Genomic DNA, 16,295 nt, shown 5'->3' with positions numbered 1-16,295 from the left:
TGGGGACTGTCCTGTCCTGTATTTTGCAAGTTATCTCATGACCTGACTCCACTCCTAAAATGCAAGGATACCCCCAGTGGCAGTGGTCCCTAAAGGCAGTCCCTTACATTTCAGACCCCATGACCCCTCTGTGCACAAAGGATGGAGAAGCCAAAAGCAAGACGTTGGAGATAGAGGGAAGTGGCTGGCTGTGGGTGCCATTCTTAGCCTCTGTGACCCTTCTGCTTCAGGGCTAGACCGCAGCCTTGTTGCTGGCCCTGGCCTATAGGCAGTTGGGTTCTGAGGTTGAATATTCCCTTGGAAGTTGCTCTGCCCTGACTGACCGTTGTTTTTGCCGTTGTGTTTTAGACTCAGTGTCAATCAGATCACAGACACAGGGGCGAAGGTGTTGTGTGAAGGACTGACCAAGTACAGAATCGTGACATTCCTGGGGTAAGTCTTGCTTGAGGACATTGGGCCTGTGACCTTGTCATAGTTCTAAGTAGCAGAAAAAACGACAGCCATGTGGTCCACTGGTGACAGAAACCATGGCCAGTGCTGGCATCCTCCAGCCACAGCCTCCCACATGCTGGTATTACAGGCATGTACCACCACACGTGGCTCCGGGTTCTGGTCTAGGCTCAACTGGTATCTAGGTAAAACTGGAGCTATTCCCAAATGCTTGTGGAGCCCCAGCTTCTTTACTTGTAAAAACTGGACCCAATCCAGGCAAGCTATTTTGGAGGATATGAAGAAAAAGGATGTGGGGGTAGGTTTTGTAGATGTTAAAACACCTGTTAATACATTAGACTTGACTACTTTGGGTCTACTCCCAGGTCTAGGTCAGGGGCATATATGTTGAATAGTAGTGACACACCCAGAGGGGTCCTGGATCCCTCCTCAAATACTTCAATAGTGCTGCAGAGAAATAAGTGAATACTCAAACCAGGTAGAGTTAAGTAAAGACCACTCATAGACCCATATCGGTTGCTAAACCAGTTACAAAGAGCTTCGAGTTTTGGAGTTTGAGGTGAGAGCATGTGGCCCCATGACTGCTGCTAATCTTGTCACTGGAGCAGTTGCTGGGTACTCCTGGACCTCTGGAACATGAGGACACATAAGCAAAAGGTCCCGTGCTCCTCTCTGTTGTGTATGATGAGCGATAGTGGAGAGAAGCCTCACTGTTTTTCTGGTCTTATTTTTCAATCAGAATGGTTGAAAAAAAAAAAAAGGGCACAGGGCTTTACTCTTCAGAAAACCTGAATCACCACCACCTGCAATTACTGAGCATCGTGTGCCAGGGCTGTGCATGATGGCATATACTCCCTGTGACCATGGGAAGAGAGGTGTTTGGATTCATCACAGAAGGGAAGTAAGGGAGCTGGTTTTAGAGCCAGGCTGATACAGAGCCCAAAACTGTGGTCTCTGTGAGTTCCCCTTTCAACTTAGACAGTGGCAATCAGCAGGCAGCATTGACTCACTAGAGGAGGAGGTGTTCATGTGACACTGTGACTCACCCTGGCTGTGCTTTCTCTCCAAGCTTGTACAACAATCAGATCACTGATATCGGAGCCAGGTATGTGGCCCAAATCCTGGATGAATGCAGAAGCCTCACGCACCTTAAGTAAGTAAGTGGGGAAGGGGCAGGGACTCCCTAGAAGTTTGTTTTCTCTACAAATATCTGGGTCACCCTTTCCGTTACTAGAATAAACAACGTCATCATAAAGTGGCCTCACTCTAACACATCCGCCAGCCCCATGGCCATACTGCTCCCACTGGCCAGGTGTGCTCATCTTGTGGAGGGAATATGCCCCAGTGTGGGGTGTCAGCACTTTAGTCTCCCTAACTACTGGCTGGAAGGGAGGGTTGTATCTATTGTCCTTTTGGGGATACCAGAGAAAAATCCTCTTTCTTTGTAGGGTCAAGGGAGCTTGACCTTTGGCGCTATCACAGATGTGCCCCTTCAGGCTGTTGGTCATCCAGTCCTGGTAACGGAAACACTCATCTTGACCATTGTCAATAAATATGGGCATTCTTGAGCCTGCTCAAATGAGTGATGGTCCTGGGGTCATTTAGAGAACCCCAGGAAAGGCTCCAATGGTTGACCACCAGCAGAGATCATGGGCTACCTCCTAGGGAGGACACTGGTGGCTGGTCTGTGGGAGGTCAGCTGGGAGACCAGCTCCCACATTTTAATCCAGGGTACTCTTGAGTAGTGAGGGATAAGAGATTTAAATAGAAGGATAGAGGGGAGAGAAACACAGGAGAGCCTCGAGAGGGCCTGGATTCTTATCCATCGTCTTCTCCTGGCTTTTCTAAAGAGCTATTTATAAAAATGCCAAGGGGTGGACCAAAAGACCTCCCCCTAGCTCAGCCAAGTGCAGACATTTCCAATCACCTGGAAACCATGCACATGGTCAAGCAATCCTTCAATGCAGCTCTGCTGGGTAAAGCAAGCTCAGATCTCACTAGGAAACCTTTGTGGGCCTCCACACTGGTCCCAGGCTGTGGGTCCCTCCCTGAGAGGAAGCCTCCAGCATGGATATATGTGTGCCAGGTACAAGATCACACTAGCAAGAAGGCCTGGGTGGGTTCAGTGCTGGGAAGGAGGATGGCCTTCTGTGGAGCCCTAAACAGAGGCTAACCAATCATGCATCCCTCTCTCTGCAGACTGGGAAAAAACAAAATAACAAGTGAAGGTGGCAAGTGTGTGGCTCTGGCTGTGAAGAACAGCACCTCCATCATTGATGTTGGGTGAGTAGAAGGGACCCCCCCCCACACACACACACACACGGGGTGTATACAGACTGCTGTCTGTGTGGGCACTGGCTGCTCCTCTGGACATCGGTGTGCCAGAAGGACCCTGGGGCTGGCAGCACTCTGGTGGCTTCTGCATGACAGATGGGTGGAAAGTCCCAGAGACAGTGACAACTGGGACTGTACAAACTTTTAATTACTTATTTAGAAGTCAGTGTCATTGTGACTGGGACACAGGAGCCTAGCTCTGTGTGTTCACTGCGCCAGAGGTTGGTCTTGTTTTTAAGAATTTATTATCAGCCGGGCAGTGGTGGCGCACGCCTTTAATCCCAGCACTCGGGAGGAAGAGCCAGGCGGATCTCTGTGAGTTCGAGGCCAGCCTGGTCTACAGAGCTAGTCCAGGACAGGCACCAAAACGACACAGAGAATCCCTGTCTCGAAAAACACAAACAAACAAACAAAAATTTACTAGCCTCTGGTTAGCTTTGTTTCTGGTTTTATATTAAACATTGTGATAAAATGCCCACATAAACATGTTTTAATTACGTAGTTCAGTGGCATTATGTGCATTCATGTAAGACAGCCATATCATCATCGTTCTCCAAGGTGCTTCTTGGTCCTGGCTGTCCATTCCTAGGCATCCAAATCCAAGTGATGGGAGACTCTCATCATGCAGAATGAGTTGGCTGGTTCTCTGAGAGATCTGCCTGAAGAGGGAAGTCAGTTTCATTGTTCACAACTGGACACTGAAGTGGCATGCAAGGCCTGGATGGCAACACCCTTGCCACACACAAAGAGCGTTAGTACTATGGTTTCAGCCACAGTTCCAGCTCTTGGCTTCCTGGGAGGCCAAAATCATCTACAGCGGTGGTCCCTTTGCTTGCTCTCTGTTGATCCAGGGTGGGAGTCTAACTCCTGTGCACAGCCCTCCTTTCAGGCCAGGGTAGCCTGGGAGTTTCTTTCTAGGGCAGCTGTGGGCTGAGGATCTCAGACGGGAGCCTTTGCAAAGTTCGGAGAGGCTGATCTTGAACCACACAACCTGCTGGTTGGCCTGTCTGTATTTGAGGTTGCTGCTGCTTTCATGGCTCTCTGTAACGGAGAGCCCAGGGCAGGCTGTTTGTGCAGCTGCAGGCTGGGGCCCAGGTCACCCTGCTGGGAGTTGCCTGTTGAGAACGAGTCAAGAGGGGCATCTGCCATCTGATGGAGGGTGGCTGTGTGAAGGTCCATTTCTTACCTCTGCTTTCAGGATGTGGGGCAATCAGATTGGGGATGAAGGGGCAAAGGCCTTCGCAGAGGCATTGAGGGATCACCGCAGCCTGACCAACCTCAGGTAACATGCCTTCTGAGATGGGGCTCCAGGGGCCCAGGGAGGGGTTGCTGGGAGGGGGTGGCTGGCTTTCCTACTAGGGCGAGTGATTGGCACGTGGCTTCTCTTGCCAAAGTTTTTCTCAGTGGGTGTGAGGTATGCAGTAAGTAGGTGTTTAGCTCAAAGAACACCAGGGAGACCTAGGACACTTGCAGTCCCTCGGCTATCTTGATGGGCACCCTCAGAGATGGGGCTGGGAGCAATTTTCAAGCCCAGATAAAACCACAGGGACACTAGCCAGCAGGTTGCTGCCCCTTCCTCTTTCTCAGATAATGAATAGTCTTCTGTGAGCACCCTGACTTGATTCCAGTACCTTGGAGTCTTAGAGCCTCGTCGGCTCTACCATGGAAGGGGGCCCAGGACTTTGCCGAAGAGGTCTTGTCATAGATGACCTGAGCTGCCCGATGAATGCCCTCATACATACAAGCCTGGCACAGTCCACTTGGGGAGCACCAGGATTCCTTGACCTTCAGCTCAAGAACCCCTGAATTCTGCCTTTGCTTTTCAGCTGGTCTCTTCAGAAACAGCCATAAGCCTGCCCTTACACGCTCAGGCAACGAAGCCCACGCACTTGCTGATGGGCCGTGCACTCCACTTCCTGCCTGGGACTGTGTCCAGACAGAAACTTCCCAATGACTGAGGGCAAGACCAACTGTGGCTGTGTCTGTACTAATCCATCCCCTGTGTTTCTCTTCCTAGTCTTGCATCCAACGACATCTCTCCAGAGGGAGGGAAGAGCCTCGCGCAGGCCCTGAAACAGAACACCTCTCTGACAATATTCTGGTAACATTTTGAGTCATTTCCAAGGGTTGGGTCTGGTCGGTATTTCCAAGGTTATAGAATCGAAACTGAGAAGCGCTTCTCCATTATAAAGGAGAATTACATTTCCCCTAGCCATTTCCACAAACCCATGGACGAAGTGGGCTTTGTCACCCTCAGCTTCTGTGAAGGTGCCAGAAGTCCCCTCAAAACACTCACACCCAGGCCCAGCTTTCATGCACCTCCTCCAAAATACCCACTTCACCTCTCGCACTGCCAATCATCCATGCAACTGTCTCTGTCCATGTGTATGCATTAAGATTTGGCTTCTGTGCCCCAGATGGCCTGTCACTAGAAACCTGGAATCCTTAGTCTCAGTAAGTGGACCTTGCCGCCATGGTGCTTTTGGTCATCCCCCCCTTTCTGGTATGTCATTTAACCCTTTGTTTTTCCTTACCTTTATGTGTGAGCAAGTTGCATTATCAAATATGTCATCCTCTTGCTCATCGGATCTCACTAACCTCTCTTGTTGCTATGACAATATACCTGTTGAAAGTAACTCAAGGAGAGAAGGATTTACTCTGGCTCGTGGTTTGAAGCTACCATCCATCCTGACAGGGAAGGCAGGGCGTTGGGAACATGAAACAGCTGTTCATACCTCGATGTTGGGCAACAGAGAGATGAATACTGATAACCCTGTTCGCTTTCTCCTTCTGATTGACTGTGGTGCTTGTACCCATGGGATGACACCATCCACATCTACCTCAGTTAACCCAATCTAGAAACTCCCCACAACATGCAGAGGTTTGTGTCCTCAGTGCCTCCAGATCCTGGCAAGTTGACCATCCATAGAAACCATTAGACATAGTTACTGAAAATCCCACACTCTGCTCAGTGTAGTGGAGAACACATATAGCCCCAGCATTCGAAGGCTGAGACTGGAGGGTTGCAAGTTTAACACCAGCCTGGCCCTTGTAGGGAGAGCCTGATTTGAACAATAATGACAAAAATTAGGAGAAGAAAGTACTTCTCATGTTTTCACATACTATTGTTCCCTCCCAGTCTTTTTGTATATTCAAATGTATATAAAGTAGAGTAGCATTTGGCTATTATACCTCTTCACTCTGCATTGCATATTAGACATGTCCGTTCTTGTCAGGGTCTCTCACCTCCACTCTGCTGACGTTGCTTGGGGCTGCCAGGGCATTAAATGGTATATAGAAGCATTCCTGACCTCTACCTGTCAGATGCCAGGAGCACTCAAATTATGATGGTCAAAAATGTCCCCCTCTAGGCACTGTTCAGTGTCCATGGACAGAAAAACCACCCTGGTTGAGAGCCACTGCTCTGCATGGACAGGAATGCAAAGTTTAATTTCTTTAAAAAAAAAAAAAAAAAAAAAGAATGCAAAGTTCTTACTGTAAGCCATGGGTCCTTCTGCACCTTTCACATGCATGGACTCGTTCCACGGCAAGTTGGTGTCCAGAGCACCCTCACACTGCCTCCTTCTTTATTGTCTCTAAGGCACAATCCACCTTTGAATGGATGCATTCTACCTTATCAGTGTCTTCTTTTGACAGGTACCTAAAACAGTTCACCTTTTGCATCACGAGCACAATACCCCAGTGTGTGTGTGTGTGTGTGTGTGTGTGTGTGTGTGTGTGTGTGTGTTACAAGGCCCACGCTTTTGTTACACATCTTCTTCCTTTTCAGCACTGAGGTTCAAACTCAGGGCTTTGAGGATGTTGGCCAAGAGCTCTGACACTGTGCTACATTCACATGCTCTTAAATTATTCATTAAATTTTGAAATAAAGTCTCATTAAGTTACCTGGGCTGGCCTCAAACTCACAATCCTCCTGCCTCTGCCTCTGCGAAGCTGGGGTTACAGAGGCCACTTTTCTAAGCTTTGATGAAATGAACATCTTGCAACGTCAGGGTGAGTTTCTAGTCTGACCACTTTTATCTGAAAGTGGAATACATTTAAGATCGGGGTAGATGTGACCCAACTGCCCTGCAAAGAATGATCTTTTAAACGGTGCTAACTCTACCTCAGTCTTCTTTCAGCCACTGGAGCAAGAGGGTCCTCTGTCGGGGACATCTGGGAGCTGCGGCACTTTGTCCTATCAACTGCTGAGTTTAGAGCAATCGAGAGGCTATTTGAATTTGTTACCAGTTCCCATCACAGTAGCTTCAGAGGACAGCTGAGCACGGTTCACCAGGCGGGGCTTTTCCAGGTCTCCATCCTGATCTGGGCAGTGTGCTGCCAGTGGCCTAAAAAGGTCTAGGGGCTGGACGCTGACCCAGAGGCTGACCTGCAGGAGGGGCTCCCTGTATTGTAAGGCCCTCACGTCTATAAAATCCAAGAGTGCTGTCTGGGTAGGGAACTACCCTGCAGGAAGGAGGGCAGGAAACAGAGCTCAGGGAAGGACTGATTGGAAGCTAGTATCCTTGTATGAGTTTACACGCCATGATGCAGGGGTTCAGTGCAGAACAGGAGCCTGGCCCTCAGCATGTGATGCCAGGCAGGAGGGAAGGCCCCCGAATGGCCTCTGTGAACTCATAAACAACATCTGTCCGTCAGCACTGCTGACGCAACACCTCTTTTCTTCTAGGCTGACAAAAAATGAACTTAATGATGAGGCAGCAGAGTGCTTCGCAGAGATGCTGAAAGTCAACCAGACGCTGAAGCATCTGTGGTAACTCAGGGGGCTCGGGCCTGGACTCTGCTTTCCACTCATGGTCTGTGATAGAATCTACATACCACAACACTCAACCTTTGAAAGTTTAGAGGGTTTTGGTTTCTTGTTTTGTTTTGTTTGTTTTCTTTTTTGTTTTTCTGTTTTGTTGCTGGGTGGTGGTGGCGCATGTCTTTGATCCAGCACTTAGGAGGGGCAGAGGCAGGTGGATCTCTGTGAGTTCAAGGCCAGCCTGGTCTACAGAGTAAGTTCCAGGACAGCCAGGGCTACACAGAGAAACCTTGTCTCAAAAAGCCAGAAAAGAAAGTTTAGCCCAATCCCTTTGGGCTGGGGATCCCTGCTATGAAGGAGAGAGAGAGAGAGAGAGAGAGAGAAAAGAAGAAGAAGAAGAAGAGGAGGAGGAGGAAGAGGAGAAGAGAAGAGAGAGAGAGAGAAGAGGAGAGGAGAGGAGGAGGAAGGGAGAGAGAGAGGAGAGAGAGAGAGGAGGAGGGTCCATTTACAATTATGCTATGTATGAGTCTAGATATATCACAATCACTGTGTAAAAAACACTGCAGATTTTCAGGGCTGTTCATTGTTCTCTTGTGAGGCACTGCTAGTCCAATGAGGAAGTATGGGGATCCTGTCACTACCTAATCCTGACCCCATAGATTCCAGATTGGACCCAGCCTTCTGTGTTCACAGATGTGTACTCTCCTTTCAGGCTTATTCAGAATCATATCACAGCCAAGGGGACAGCCCAACTGGCTGAGGCATTGCAGAAGAACACCACCATAACAGAGATCTGGTAAGGCCATGTGCATAACACCATATATAACCACTACATATAACCACCATAACAGAGATCTGATAAGGCCATGCTCTTACCACAGCACCCAGTTCCATGGTCTCTGAGTAAGCGCCACTGACCACTTTATGGGGTCATGGAGTCCCATTCCACTTCCTTCTTGCCTGTGAGGACAATGTGGGGAGGGCCGCCCACCCCCCCACCCCCCACCCCTCACTCTTTAAAGCTCTTGCTTGCCTGATCTGAAAACAGTGGCCCTGAGTACTCACAAGTGCTGTGGAAATGTATCTGGCTGTTGCTGAGAATCCAGTGGTGAACACGTGTGAACTGCCCTCATGGGCTCAGTCTGAGGTCAGGGAGGCACACAGAGGGAGAAATTGTCAAGTGTAACCACAAAGCCTGCAGGATCAGGCAAGGCCAGAAGGGAGTTCCCAGAAGGACACAGGGAAGGCCTCCTAAGGGAGAGACTTTAGACTAAGCCACCAAGATGAATGGGCTTGGAAGGCCAGAGTAGGTCTGACAGTGTGACAAGTTGGAGAAGGACACACACAAAGGCTCAGAGTTTGAGACAGTGTCCATCAAGAACTACAAGCAGCCAGGTATGGTGGCAGATGCATTTAACACAGCACTCAGCTCTATGGGAGTTTGAGGCTAGTCTGATCTACATGGAAACTGAGGCAGAAGCATCATGACCAGCCTGGGCTACATAACGGGGCCCTGCATGGTGATTGATATTGACTGTCAGTTCGAAAGGGTCTAGAATCATCTATGAGGGAAATCTCTGGGCATGTCTGTGAGGAAGTTTCAGTTGAGTTAACCGATGTGGAAAGACCCACGCTAAATGTGGGTGGCACCATCCCATGTGCTGGGGCCTCAGACTGAAGAGAGATAGAGATGGAGATAGTGATAGATAGAGATGGATGCTGGGAGCTGCAGAAATATGAAGTAGGAATTCAGCTGCCTGTGGCAAAAGCCAAGGGCATTTCCAGAGGATAAAGCCAAGACCCAAGTTAGTCTTGGTGATATTGGCTGTTGAATATTGGCCATTTTCGTACAATGAATTTCTTGCGTGGTATTGTAGCGTCTCCATTTCTAGAACAGTGTGTTGATCATTCATTGGGCACAGTTTCCCCTATGCTATTGGAATATTTGGACAACCTTCCCCAACTGTGCTAAAAGCAGTAACACAGCCAGACACCCAATTTCAACCCTCTCTGTAATTGTCATTAGCAACATCTGGCCAGAACCTTCTCTGGATGAAAGTATCTTATCTGAGAACCTTCCCAGACTTCTTAAGAACAGACCATCTATCAGAAAAGGTAAAGATCTATACTGACAATTGCCCAGGCCAGGCAAATGGGCTAATATTAAGCTTCACCTTCTCCTTTCCAAAGTATTATCTCTAGTTTTAGATCTATCTTTAACAATTAACTCAGAACTAAAGGGTTTCTACTTAAGGTACATCAAGCTATGACTCTGGCTGCCCAGCCACCGAGTGCACTCCCCACCCTGCCAGAAAATGGTGGCAGCCGAGATAGCTTGGACAGAAAGGGACCAAAGGAAAATAGGGCAGTTTTATTTTCACTTGTCACTGATAGACTCCTAACGCTTTATCTAACCACTTCGAAGAATATGGTTTGAGCACATAAATTCCCTTTCTCTGGTCTAACTGAATTTAGCCTCAGTTGATTCATTCCCCATTAGCCACTTCCCTTTTGGGTTGTGATTGATGGCTGACAATTACGGCTCTTTTGTGTGGATCTTATTGCCCTTCCTTTGACCTTGAGGGAATTCAAGCCTGGTGGCCTTGCCTTAGCCAGAACATTGCTACTGCATGGTTATGTAACTTTAAACTTCAGAGACTTGAGCAGAACTAGATTGGAGGAGTAAGAGAGAGAACTAGAAGAACAAGATGGAAGATGAAGAGCCAGGTGAGGGAGAACAAGATGAGGAAGAAGAAGATGAGAAAGGAGGAGATGGGAGAGGAGCTAAGATGGAAAAGAACTAGATGGATGAGAACCTAGATGGGGCAGAACTAGATGAAGGAATTAAGATGGCACATGGAGGGAACAGCAGATAAATGTAGAAAATCAGGCAAGAAAGGAGCTAGATAAGAGAGCAAAATAGAAGGTTGTAGAGAGAGAACTGACTCAGAAGAATAAAGTGAATAGACTAAAGAGTTTTGTGTATGAAATTTATTAGAGAATCCCTCAGATTAATTAATCTGTCACTGGTAGCACCTCTTCTGGAACTCTGGGAGAAGGCTATCAAGGGGCTGAACTCCAATAGTCATTGCTAGATAGATAGATAGATAGATAGATAGATAGATAGATAGATGATAGGTAGGTAGATAATAGATAGGTAGATAGGTAGATAGATAGATAGATAGATAGATAGTAGATAGATAGAGGGGTTGGGGATTTAGCTCAGTGGTAGAGCGCTTGCCTAGCAAGCACAAGACGCTGGTTCAGTCCTCAGCTCCAAAAAAAAAAGATGATAGATAGATGGACAGACAGACAGACAGATAGATAGCACAGAGCAACAGCACTCATCTCTCACCGCTCCCTGACTGCAGAAAAGAGGCCAGGCGCTGAAGTCCCAGTTGGTCCCCACCTTGGAGGAAGCCAGTACTGAAGATGAGGGCATGAGAGAGCAGGCCCAGAACGAGTACCCAGAGATAGGAGAAAAACTAGAGTCCACGATGTCTGCCTGAGAGAGGACACAGTGCTTCAGGGAGGAAGAAGTCAAGTTAGCCGAAAGCCCATGAAGGCTCGGAAGAAAGATGAGGCCTGGAAATATCATTAAGCTCAGGCTTATGCAGGCTGCTACTGAGCCCATTGAGATCCTGTAAACAGAGCAAGGGCAACTGGAAAAGAGTGGTATTAACATGAAAGCATAATTTGGCTAGGATGTGCTCCTTCACTTCAGGGTTGTATGACGCACACAGTGAGTGGGGTCATTTGTTTGCAAGGAATGGATAATATTCTGCAACAAGTTGCCTAAAATTTGATTTTTTCTCCTTTCCACTAGTCTCAATGGAAACTTAATTAAGCCCGAGGAGGCCAAAGACTTTGAAAATGAGAAGCGAATCATCTGTTTCTGATAGACATTCCTGCCCCGGATCTTTGACCTAGGTTGCTTCTCAGTCACAGACTGCACTGTGTCGTCAGCAGGGACATGGGATGCTGTGCAGGGCCTGCAGCAAGGGGACTGTCAGGAGCCCTCTCCTGCAGATGCTTGGAATGGTAGCTCCCTAGCTGTGGCCGGGACTCTGCAGAAGTGTCTCAGGAGCTGCTGTCATCATTCAAAACCAGCCAGGCATTGTCTGTACGAAGAGACTTCCCTGTATATCCATAATGATGTCTGAAGATGGAAGAATAAGAAGCAGAGGGAGCCGAGCTCAGGTCCCACAGATGCTTGCTTGAAGGGTTCATGGGACCGATGTCACCTTCAGGAAAGAGCAGGGAACTTGGGCAGAGCCGGCAGCCATGTTTTAGAAAAAGGCACCTAGTGACCATACAATTATCTTGAAATCTCCTTCCTCTCCTCAGTATCCCTGGTCCCCACCGTACAGATGTGTTTTTTCCTCGCAGCTGTAGGTCCACTGTGGAGAGGACTCATCCAAGGACCCACCGCAAGCTGGTAGTCAAGGGCTCATCACAGACTTCGGTTTCAGTTTTAAGGGCTCATCACAGACTTTGGTTTCAGTTCTGGATTCTCCCTGGCTGCAAATGAGAGTCAGAGGCCACCCTCTAAATCAGTCTCAGAGGAACTCTATGCCTTAAGGGGACTGAGGTTCTACCCAGAATTTTTTCCCATCTCTACTTGCCCCAGGAGGAAGCATCAGTTCCCATCTGCCAGCCACAGCAGCATGGCTTGTCTCAACGGTCCTGAGATCCCAAGCAAAACTCTCTCCCTGCCCGTGAGCAGGAAGTATCTTCATGCGCTCAGCAGTTCGAGGGTAACTGAGCATAACCAAGACTCAGGGAGCTGGCTGAGAGCCCCACCAGTAGAGTATGGCAGATACCCACCACTATGGTGGGTATGTGGGGACGCCCAGCAGGGTGGGGTGGTTGGGGCTGTTGTTGCCAGATAGCACGTTCTTTTGCCACCACATTTGTTAATAAAATACTGAAAATGCTCACTATTTCTAATGGCCAAGTCTAATGGGGTTTTCTGAAGGGACTCTGCCAGGAAGAAATGCCATGAGTCTTGAGCCTCAGCCTGGCTCACTGCAAAGGGGGTTCTGGGGTGTCATGCTATACAGAAGGCTGAAACACAGAAGCCAGAGGCGTCACCAACTTGACACTTCACAGTTTTCACTACTCCACTAGGGGACAAGAAAGGTGAAGGCAGCCTCCAAGGCCACTGTATCTCTGAATCCAAACAGGGGCTGCTCCTGAGTCAGGACACAGGGGCATGTTGGGGTGGAGCAGGCCCCATTTTATACCATCACGAATGCACAATGGGTTCTGTGGGCCATTTGTCTTCAGGTGCTCACTGCTGGGTGGAAGACCAGGTGAGCTTGTGACAAGGGGCACTGAGTTAATTAGGGGTAGCAGGAGATAGTTCATGGGACCCTCCAACTTCATCGTTTTGGTCCTAGAGTTCATGTGGTTTTGGGTGGCAGCTTGGAAGGGAGGGTGCAGTTGAAGTTTTGGAGAATATTGTAGGGGCTGACAACCTCATAAGGGCAGTTCCCTTAAAAGCACTACTATGGGGATCTCAATCCTCCCCACTACAGGCCCCAGTATTCACCTAATAATCACCCTCAGGAGTGTTAACATTGCCCTAGCCAGATTGGGAGGAATCTACCAGAAGCATGGGAAACAGTGGCATGCCGCAGGTCAGTGATGCTAGCAATGGACTGCACACTCACCACGTCTTACAAGAACTTCTCTGAGACAAAGCACAGATTTATTAACAGTCAAAGTGAAACCCTCCAAGGGTTGGGGATTTAGTTCAGTGGTAGAGTGCTTGCCTAGCAAGCGCAAGGCCCTGGGTTCAGTCCTCAGCTCTGGAAAAAAAAAAAAAAAAAAAAAAAGTGAAACACTCGAGAGGCTAAAATGTAAACTGTGTTCATTACTGCCCTTGCGGCTATCAGAACTGTGACCTGGAGCAGCTGGGCATTAGTGTGGATTTGGATTTCAAGTTTATCATACTTCAGTCCTCCTGGTGGTGAAGGGCAGGCTCTGCTTTCTCAGAAACTCAAAGCAGCTCCCTGCTATGAGCCAGCAGGTAGGTAGAGGCTCCACATAATCAAAGGAAAAGAAAATGGGTCTTCCAGTGGTTCACACCTGTAATCCTAGGTGAAGAGGCTAAGGTAGGACCATGAGTTCAAGGCCAGCCTGGGCTACATGGGAGAGGACTTGCCTAGGAAGTGCAAAGCCCAGAATTTCATCCCCAGCATTTCCCTTCCAAATGTAAATGACAATGGAAATTTTCTATATGAATTCTTAATATAATTTATTTCCATAGGATGTTCTGGCTGATTTGGGAGGGAAAAAAAAAACCAAACAGTTCCTGTTGTTTTTGTTTGTTTTGTTTTTTGTTTGTTTTGTTTTTCCGAGACTGGGTTTCTCTGTGTAGTTTTGATGCTTATCCTGGAACTCACTCTGAAGACCAGGCTGGCCTCGAACTCACAGAGATCCACCTGGCTCTGCCTCCCGAGTGCTGAGATTAAAGGTGTGTGCCACTGCCACCCAACCAGTTTCTGTCTTTTATAGCTGAATTTATGACATATCCAAGCGAATCTGGAACTTTTCTCTTTAAAAAAAAAAAATTATCTATCTATCTATCTATCTATCTATCTATCTATCTATCTATCTATTGTGGTGATATTGTGTTTCCCAAAATATTGTGCACCCTAATAAATTTATCTAGGGTCAGAGAATGGAACAGCCACTAAACAGACTTAGAGGCCAGAAAATGGTGGAACTCACACCTTTAATCCTAGCATTGCAGAGGCAGAAATCCCTCTGGATCTCTGTGAGTTCAAGGCCACATTAGAAACAGCCAGGCAAGGTGACTCACGCCTTTAATCCCAAGAAGTGAGCCTTTAATCCCAGAGAGTGATGGCAGATAGCAGAAAGGTATATAAGTCGTGAGGACCAGAAACTAGCAGCATTTGGTTGGTTAAGCATTTGGCTGGTTAAGCTTTTAGGCTTTGGAGCAGCAGTTCAGCTGAGACCCATTTGGATGAGGACACAGAGGCTTCCAGTCTGAGGAAACAAGATCAGCTGAGAATCTGGCCAGGTGAGGTAGCTGTGGCTTGTTCTGTCTCTCTGATCTTCCAGCATTCACCCCAATAACTGGCCTTGGGTTTGTTCTTATTAATAAGACCTGTGAAGATTCCTGCTACAATCTATCATCTATCTATCTTTCTTTCTATCATCTATTTCTTCAGTGTGTGTGTATGTGTGTGTATACATATGTGTGTGCACCATGTGAATACAGAAGTCTGAGGACTTGTTGCTCAAGTGCTGTCCACCTTGTTTTTTGAGACACGGTGTCTCATTGGCCTGGAACTCCCTGAATACGCAAGGCTGGGAGCCAATGACCTCTAGGGACCCTCTAGGGATTTTCTGTTTGCCACCATGCCTGACTTTTTTTTTTTTTTTTAAATATAAGTTCTGGGGGTCACACTCAGATCCTCATGCTTAAAGGTAAGTACTTCACTGACTGAGTTATCTCCCCCGCCCTGGAGCTTACTTTTAAAAGCCACGTAAAACCGCTATGTACCTGAGTAGAATTAATTTCCCAGCACTCCCCATTCTGCCGCAGCCTGCCTGGTAGATGTGGGCTGGGCATAAGACTGTTAGAATCTTGATTTCCTCCTTGAAAAAGGAGAATCTGAGAGTTGTACCTGAGGAGGGTAACAGTTGAGAGGAGGTGTCATGGATGGTACTCAGCAGTGCTGGTACAGGGTCCCCCCACTCTCCAGGCACCAGTTCCCACAGGCCTGACTTCCTCATTCCCACTCAAGTGGATTCCCCACTTGTTTCTTCTCCTTCGGGCTGAGAGATCCTCCAAGTAAAGTCAAACAGGACAGTCATGTTCTCATCCCCTCCCCCAAAATACTGGACACCACACTTCCAGTAATACCCTAGCTCTGCCAGTGAGAACAGCAGCTAGTCCTCACCAGAGTTCCTGAAGGGCATTGCAGTTTAAGCAGGACTTGCTGAGCACAGCTGGTAGCCATGTCTCCACCTCACAAGAAAGAGCAGGATAGGGCTAGCACTACAGGGCAGACCTAGGCCCATGGACTGTTCCAATTGTCTTTCCGGTTCTGCTCTGGCTTCATTTCTAGCTCTTTCCCCCAGTGTTCATGTGTTGAAGATTTGGTCCCCAATATAGCAAAGTCCCAAAGCTGGAGTTTTGGGAAAGTAACTGTATAATGGATGTTCTAGCCTCATCAAAGGGTTAATCTATTGATGAATTATTGGAAGAAGGTTAATTGGGGTCAATTGGTTAGGTCAACAGAGGGCATGCTCTTGAGAGGGTGTATCTTGTCCCCTAGCCACAACCTGTCACTCACTTGCTTCCTTATTTTCAATGCTTCCTGGCCACCCTGCAGAGAGCAGCATTCTTCTACCCCACCTCTCTGCCATGATGTCCTGCCTCACCCGGGGCCATCAGACAGAGCCGAGAGACTATGAGCTCAAACAGTGAACCAGGTTGAACATTTCTTCTAAGTTATTTGCTTTCTAGTATTTTGTGACAGAGATGGGAAGCTAACACCACTGACCCAGGAAGGAACAACAATATTTTTAGTTTATTTCCAGATGTGGCACATATCTGTTTCTGGTAGCTAATTACCTAGTTTACAGAAACAAGCAAAACCTTGCTGTGGTGTTGAGAGGTAAAAACCTCGGCCATTATCCAGCTCTACAGAGAATTCCAGTAGCATCTGATTAGCTCTAGAGGAGGCCAAGACACGTTCACACAGAT

General features: G+C 47.9%; 1 protein-coding gene across 3 annotated transcripts in view; it reads left to right on the top strand.

Annotated features, from left to right (window-relative positions):
- Nod1 (nucleotide binding oligomerization domain containing 1) overlaps nucleotides 1-12,495 on the top strand; it is a 56,323-nt gene extending 43,828 nt beyond the window's left edge. For 2 of the 3 annotated variants that reach the window (XM_036182628.1, XM_036182629.1), the window contains exons 5-12: nucleotides 349-432; nucleotides 1,520-1,603; nucleotides 2,650-2,733; nucleotides 3,983-4,066; nucleotides 4,802-4,885; nucleotides 7,475-7,558; nucleotides 8,262-8,345; nucleotides 11,376-12,495. In XM_036182628.1, the coding sequence (XP_036038521.1) occupies nucleotides 349-432; nucleotides 1,520-1,603; nucleotides 2,650-2,733; nucleotides 3,983-4,066; nucleotides 4,802-4,885; nucleotides 7,475-7,558; nucleotides 8,262-8,345; nucleotides 11,376-11,448 (661 nt within the window). In that variant the 3' untranslated portion in view covers nucleotides 11,449-12,495. Of the gene's footprint in view, nucleotides 1-348; nucleotides 433-1,519; nucleotides 1,604-1,898; nucleotides 2,161-2,649; nucleotides 2,734-3,982; nucleotides 4,067-4,801; nucleotides 4,886-7,474; nucleotides 7,559-8,261; nucleotides 8,346-11,375 lie in introns of those variants that run through there. The other variant, XM_036182630.1, reaches the window with a different exon arrangement.
- Nucleotides 12,496-16,295: the final 3,800 nt, after the last annotated feature.

Source organism: Onychomys torridus, chromosome 3 (assembly GCF_903995425.1).
Source record: "Onychomys torridus chromosome 3, mOncTor1.1, whole genome shotgun sequence".
Lineage (NCBI taxonomy): Eukaryota > Metazoa > Chordata > Mammalia > Rodentia > Cricetidae > Onychomys > Onychomys torridus.
This window is presented reverse-complemented; position numbering and strand designations above follow the sequence as displayed.